The 7,991-nt window shown below is 35.8% G+C and overlaps 1 protein-coding gene across 1 annotated transcript in view; it reads right to left on the minus strand.

The window, feature by feature from the left end:
- FANCC (Fanconi anemia, complementation group C) overlaps positions 1–7,991 on the minus strand; it is a 70,649-nt gene that overhangs the window by 13,716 nt on the left and 48,942 nt on the right. Inside the window, exon 8 of the mRNA XM_009696636.1 lies at positions 2,714–2,766. Within this exon, the coding sequence (XP_009694938.1) occupies positions 2,714–2,766 (53 nt within the window). The remainder of the gene's footprint in view (positions 1–2,713; positions 2,767–7,991) is intronic.

The following is a 7,991-nucleotide window of genomic DNA, read 5'->3' on the forward strand; positions in this document are numbered from 1 at the left end:
GGGAAAAAAAGTGTAAAATTAAAACAGAGACTATCACAACTTTATTAGGCAAATCTGGCGTCTGAACAGCCTTATTGGATTCTGAGCGATTATCCCCATGCCTACAGTTAAGCCTACTTTAGTGCTTTGTGGGACTGCATCCCATAGGCCATCTCAAATTAGAGAGAAAGTACCATCTAGTACAATCTCCTGGGATATGGTACCTGGAGGTAAAACAAAACAAAACAGAACAATCTTGACTTAAACTGTTAAATATGACACTCCTACTGGAGCTAGGGAAACAAACACACAAAAGTTGTTGATCAAATTTAAAAGTTACATATTTAAAAAACTACACAATGAGACTGAACTTAAATAATACAGCTGCTGTTCAATCACTGTGACTCCTTTGTGATCAGTAAGCAATGAATCAGCAGCACAAACAGAAATAAGTGTATACCAAACTTGTACTTTAGATCAGTAATTGCTACAGATTTAATTAGGGACCAATGCATTTCAATGTGCTTTCAATGGTGAAATCATAAAATCCACTCTGGAAGTTCAGGAAGGTGAACCCTTTAACTGGCTTTCCATAGGGCATAATGTAACCTTGAGCAAGTGAAGCGGAAAAACACATGGGCAGCAAAGTGTAATTTTAATTCTCTTATTTGAAAGACATATAATAATAAGGAGAAAAAAAATCTTCAAAGTAAGCTGCCACTGAGATATAAGTTTCTTATTGGACAATTGTTTCATTCTTTCCGTATCAATCTAAAATATAAGAACAGCTAACACATCACTATAACAGAGAAATTTCACAAAACTACAGGCAAATATAATCACTAATACAAACACAAGAAATAGTACACAGAAACTCAAAACAGTCTAGGTGTATGGACTTCTGTATAGCCACACATAGCAACAGAATCATCTTCTACTTGGGAAACAAAAACACAGGTCAATATCCCTGAGATAAAACAACTCAGCACAATCAACCTCAATAAAAAGCATGCAAATACCAGGAAAAGTTGCTCCTGAAAGAGACACGATGCTTAAATCTGTACTTCTAACAGGATATTAACCCCCAAAATAAAAGGGGTTTTGTGCCAGTTGTAGAAACATAACACAGTTTCCAAGCAGTGAAATACAAGTTCTTTATCAGCAGCTTTCTAAAATCTCACGTGACAAAATCTGGAAGAGTATCTTAATGTCTGCACACCACTTGATAATAGTTGGAAGGATGTCAGAGAAATACAACAAAAATGAACACAAAGCTGCACAAACCAATTGGACTGCAAAAGCCAGCTAACATATACAGCTTCATGTAATACCAAGACGACCTGGAACACAGTATTTTTAAAATACATTAAGGGCTTAATACCAACAATGTAGAGGAACAACCACACTAAGTAGAAAAAATTGAAAGCAAACAAGGGAGCAGAAATGTAGGCTAGGCAAGAGGAAAACATGATGAATTTCTAAGACTATTTGGAACATTAATACAAGTGCAAAGTTTTATTAGGAAATACTCTGCTGCACAAAGTCCTGCATTACCTGAGAAACAACATCTCATCCATTTCTACTGTCTACCAAATGGAAAGGGTACAAAAGAGTTATGTAATCTCCTGTTATTTTTGGAAAATATTTTACATACCATGACCCTAGATAAGCCAAGGAGCTTGAACAAATTTTGGGTCCCTCTACCATCACAATATACAGCCTCCAGCCTAAGACATTAGTACAGGTCTGTTGAAGTCACTTCGATTTTCAAGTGCATTTTGATTTGGGAAAGTGACTGGTCTCAACTACCCAGAAAATGCCAGCTGTGCTCAGACACTGGACCACAACAGAAAGGACTCCATAGCAATATCTGCCAAGTGGTTCCACTCTCACAATACAGCAGTCTACCGTTTCTACAGCAGAGACTCTTCTGTTAGTGCCTGCACAAACCTAATCATGCACACAAACACACAAGTGCATCCCAAACACATGTACCTGGGAACCCTTTTTTCTTAAGAAGGAAAATACCTGGTGAACAAAGCATGTCAGTCACTAAACACATTATTCTTGTATCGAAACTGTAATACTGATAACCCCAGCAGTAGATCTACTTTAAAAGTATGATAAAACAGTAAGTCAAGTGAAGTGAAGAGAAAAAGCCACTGCAAACTGAATACAAAGGACTGGAAGCCCCCATGTGGTAAACAATATATATTGCTTCAAAATAATGCATTCAAAACCAAACTCAACTATGAACAGGTAGTTCAATAGCTTAATGCCATTAAGAGCATATCTGATATAAATCCTGAAGACTATTAACATAATGTAAAAGAGGCTACACATTAGCAAATGTTTTAGCTAAATTCCATCTTCGTGCTGGCACAGGCCAAGCCAATTCAGCATTTATAATTTTCACCTCGAAGTCATATTTCAACCACAAACCTCTACTGAAGTACAAAATAAATTAGAAATTTTAAAGGCTAAAATACAATGTAGTCAACTGTATCAATGATTATTATAACATAACTTTTATGTGAAGTTCACAAGATCTTTAACATTTTTTGTTATTTGCAGTATATTACACAGAAGGGGACATTAAGGCATACAGATAAGGAAAAAAACACCTTGAAAATACAATACAACCCAGATTATACTACTACTTCTTCTCATGAAGAAAACCTCAATGTTTAAACTGATCATTTGAAATACTTCCCACTATAATTTCAAAACTTACTTGAAAATTTCATTAACAATTCTGAAAATGGCAGGATGGCTTGCTGCTTGTGGCTGTTGATAAACAAATGAAAGAAGATTAATCATTAATAAGAAACAACTCAAATACCTGCCACTTTATAATTTACAGCTTAATTCATGGATGGTATTGCACTGCAGTTATTAAACTGTAAATCTCAGATCAACTGTTAGTAAATCCTCAGATTTTCTCAGGATTAGGTTCTTCAAAATAACTACTTCAAACTCATGGAAGGAGATCTACGGTGGTACTGAGCAGGCTAAACAGCTGATAAATGCAAAAACCTGGGATCCTAAACTGTTTATGACAATGTTCACTAAAAATACTAAAGGTGGCAGATAGAAAGAACAGGTTGTTGCGCAATTGCTAGAGGCAATTGACACAAAGCAGATTTACAAAAAGCGTTTCTCTCCTCTTCATAGACAATCCCTTTTGGATGTGCTTCGAGGTTCTTGCTACAACTTCAAAATTAAATTCCAGAAATTAGATTTATTTTATTGCCTTTACCTTTAATACTACCATACACATTTTGGTCCAAGATATTTTTTCACAGTATTATCTTCTGTGAATTTCAGATTCGCTAGTACAAGCTAAATATCTCAGTGCATCAAAATGTTTTTTTTTTCAAACTAGTGAAGCTTTTTATTATGCTACCAAACAAAAGACTGTCTTAAGAAAGTTGTTATATTAAACATGCACTAGTAAACACACTACTTTCTAATCCCATATTCTTAAATTCTAAGATTTATTAGGCCTTTACAGAGCACCAAGAAAAAAAACACTACTTACATGTTCCCTAAAGTATATTTGCCTAAGTTAAAAAAAAAAATTCATGCTTTGTGTTTCTGAAGTTAGCACCTGAAGATTTGATAAGAATATAGTTCTTGAACAATCTAGAGTAATGCATGTTTAATAAAATGCATTCTGTAAACTTCAGAATGCATGGAAGGATTAGCGTTTAAAAATGGCATTTACAGTAACAGCTTTAAGTGCCTGAGGCACTATTCCAAAGAAAGTTTTATGCATTTGTTTCAAGCTAAAAAGTACCAAGTAGAATAGAATTTTTTTCTTTTTAATTGCACACAGGCAGGAGGAGGACTTTATATGGCCCCTATATGATAATCTCAGAAAACAGAGAGACAACCTTTAATACAAACTGTCTAGAAAAGCTCCTTGTTTCTCACAGTTGTCTTTGCCATATTGGAAATACTAGGTGGTGTCTCATTTTCACGTTTTACCAGTCTTTCTTTCTGTCACTTGGCTGTGGCTAAGTTGTGCTATTGAGTGTGTGCCATCTAGTGCTCCACAGTATTTACAGCCCCTTGTTCTGGATGTGTGCAGCACAGCATGCAGCTTGTTGCAAGGCTGGCCTCCAAACTTCCACTGCTAGAAGGAGAAAAAAGTCTGTCTGGATGAGACAAAAAAGAGCTAGGTTCATCTCTTTTTCTTTTTTTAAAAGGAAAACTTGGACTAGACGATCTCCAGAGGTGCCTTCCAACCCCAACTATTCTGCAATTCTGTGAAAACAGTGGAAAGTGAGAAGTATGTTTTTCAGTCCTGTGGGCTGAACAGTTGAATTCAGCCATTTCTCCACTGTTGCTTTCAGACACTCTACCTACCTTTGCATGCATACCTCTGTGATGACATACCAACCCACTGTTGCTTAAGACAGGCTGAATATAAACTAGAAATGGGCCATCAGCACATTGCCACATATACCAAGATCAAATCATATTTCTTTTGAATAAGACCAAATTAAACGTGTTGTACACAACCATGAAAAACTCTTCACCCTTTCCTGCCAGACAGCAGCAATCTACAGTACTCACTACAAGAAACCACTGTTAATAGCTCCTAGTATTTAATCTAAACTACCAAAATCAATACGAATTTCATCACTGGTATTCAAAAGGGAAAACAAAAAAACCTCTAACCCCAAACCCCATTGTTAGCTAATTCCACAAGATTTTGATCAATGGACTGCATGGAATTAATGTGCAAGCACTCAAAGTAAGAACGCTATGATAGCACAAAAATCTTCAAGGCAATTTGAAGATGTGCCCATTGTGTAGCAGGACTAGAGCAGGTAGCACAATTCTGCTGTGGCCAGTAGCAATTCTGGCGTTTGGGTGGGATTATCAATTTCAGGAGGGATTCTCACAGGGTTTTCATGCTGTTGACATTATCTCCTTATTTTTTCCAAAATAAATAGGCATTTTACATTTTCATAATCTTGTCTGCAACTTCGCAATGTTTTCCACAGAAAGCTCAGAAAACCAAACATACTGTCTACTAGGAGCTTGTTCCATCACATGCACAGTACATACAGCACAACAGACACTAAACCAAAAAGATCCAAACACAGGGAACTGGAGATGCATGTGTGATATTATGATTACATATTTTAAGAGTCTGTGCCTCTTCAGGGAAAAAAAAAAAAGACATAAAAACACTGGGATTTTTGAAAGAAATAAAATTGGAAAAATATACTGTAAGATAAAGTATTACATACAGTAGTTCTATAGAACTACACTACTTTGTATCTGTATCATCAGAAAGACGAATCCCGAACAACTAATTTATAATACAAAGCCAGAACTGAATAAAGAAATAAGAAAAATACATTTGTATCTACAGGAAGCAAGTAAATGGCGCAAAGAGGAACAGACTAATAATCATATACTGCGTTTTATTCACATCACAGCATGCTCAGTAATAACAACAAGTAAGAATAAACACATGGAAACAAATTGTGCCCAAGATCACACAGCAACAGATTTGAGGTGGTAACACCACAAATAACTAGTTTACTTGACTTTCAGACTCACATGCAATTGGACACAACACTTCTCCAGTTAAACACATCTAGCTTTAAGAAACTACTACACTGCTGTATTTCAAATGTTGTCTGTATTTCCAAATTGTATATTTAGCTGTATTCCTGAAATTTTTATTTACCAATTAAAAAGAAGAAATGTCACTTAATTTTTTTCTTATATGAAGTGCCAAATGTATTTTTATTTTGAAGCATACACTTGTTTTGAAACCACAAGCATCTTTTTACAGAGGCTTAAAAAGCTCCTGAATTCATCAACATTATGAGTAAATTAGTTGCACTATTTCAAAAATTTTACCATAACAACACAGGTTTTGAAGGCAGGCAATACTGTGGAACCTAATCATAACTTAGCTGGAATCTTATTACAAGAAGAAAAAAAGCTTCTCATTTTCTCTCTCTATCCTTCCTCCTTTCTCCCTCGTTAATGCCTGTTTCACTGGCACAGCTCCCAACGAAAGGTGAGTGTGGATCCAGCTAGACTCAAAACTTGAGGATAAGACACAGCAAGAGGGCAGTGCAAGGGCATGGGAACCACAGCAGTCTCCAGCTTGGCATCCTGTCAGGCAATACAAGAGTTGCCATATCACCCACTAAAACCGCATCTGCTCTCTAACGCTGCAGCGAAAATAACAGCAAGTGAGACCCCACAGCTAGAGCTTTAACTGCAGAGCACGAACATAATTCGATGCTGGGCTGGACTTGGGAAAGCTGACAAGGCAGAAAAACAAAACACAGCAATAACAGATGGTCCATAAAGGAGAAGCCGACAAATCTTAAGCCCTCTCAACCTATTGCACTTTTCTTGCAATGTAACTTTGAAAGAAAGAAAACTACTTTGGAAAGCTGTCTAAGAACTGAACACAAATTATAATTGACACTGATTCATTCACATCTCTTTTTACATATATGTGCTTTAAAAAGCTGTTTATATGCCTATCTATGCATTTCTGGTAAAGCATAAAGTTCTAATATGTGTATTTATTTGAATTTTAGTTGTTAACACACATACACAAACCTTGAAGTTACTTCAGAAAGGAAGTTATCCACTCACCCACCAAATTTTGAAGAAGCCAGAAGACCATTTGTGATGGTCACTTCACTTGTTATTACTTCTGAATAACTACAGAATTTCCAATATTCATTCCAGTTTAGCCCCCAAACCACAAACCTAATAGCATACCGTATAAAACACAAGTTAGTGGACCATCACACTACAATTACTCTTGGAATCGAGATATAAGACATATGCATATCGAGTTTCTTTCATAATAGAAGTACGGTGGTTTACAACTATCTGGGTACCATAGATCTCTATGAGGCTTATGTACAGTTTGGTTACTGTATCAAGATCTTTTATTTAGATAAATGATAATGCAATTATGAAAGAGCTTATTGAAATTTCCTTCTTATCATATACTATAATCAAATCACTAACATATTTCTGCCTATTTGTACTCTAGAAGTTTTCTTCCAGATAGAAAAAATGTATAATCAAATTTTGTTTCATGATTCCACCATATCCATAAGGCAAACAGAGGTCACATCCTACAAATACCATAACCCAACTGCCAAAAAATGCACACTCACATTCCTAAATAAATATTCAAATATCTTTCAGGCAGGCTAAATTAATCATACTGTTGGATTCAAAGTGCTGACTGATCTAATGTCACTCAATTATCTTTATAGTACCATGTGCAAGTTGTACAAAACATCATTAAGTATTTTAGAGCACAATTTCTTGATCAAATCCTTTCCTTCTATACCACCTCTTTGAAGTGTCTCACTCTGTTGTTTTTAATTGGCATGCCATCTCCCATTTATGCACACTCTCTCTTATCCAAGCCTATCAATCAGCAATATCCATCTTCCAACTGCTCTCTTCTTTATGCCTCCATTCATTCCACTCCTTGTCCACAGGATGTCCTCTTTAAACCAGCATTCAAAGCTGCTGCACTGGTCTTTCGAGTCTGTGGATATCTTATTTTGAAAGCACAAAGTCTTCGGAGTAGAGGCAAGTAACGACAACCTAAGTGTGCTAGCACAGTAATGTTCCATTCTTTTCAGGGATCAGGATGTGAAAGCAAGGTAAATATGAACATTGTTAATAAACAACAATAAACAAATAATTAAAACAAAGATTTTACCTCTTTTTATATATAACCTAGATTATTTTTTTTTCCTCAGCCACATGTGGTACCATACGCTATTGAGTTGAATACAGTACATCTGATACAGAAAAATTATGCACAGGCCTTGTATATAGCCTTGTCTTCTGGAATAACTAGATCCCCTGATGACATATAAACTGCTGTTGATGTCAAGCATTTACGAGATTTGCAAGCATTGTAATGGATCCCTAAAATAGAAATTTGCAGATTCAATCAAAAAGGAAGAATATTTAAAGATATCATTCTTTCC

Source organism: Cariama cristata, unplaced genomic scaffold (genome assembly GCF_000690535.1).
Source record: "Cariama cristata isolate BGI_N322 unplaced genomic scaffold, ASM69053v1 scaffold8750, whole genome shotgun sequence".
Lineage (NCBI taxonomy): Eukaryota > Metazoa > Chordata > Aves > Cariamiformes > Cariamidae > Cariama > Cariama cristata.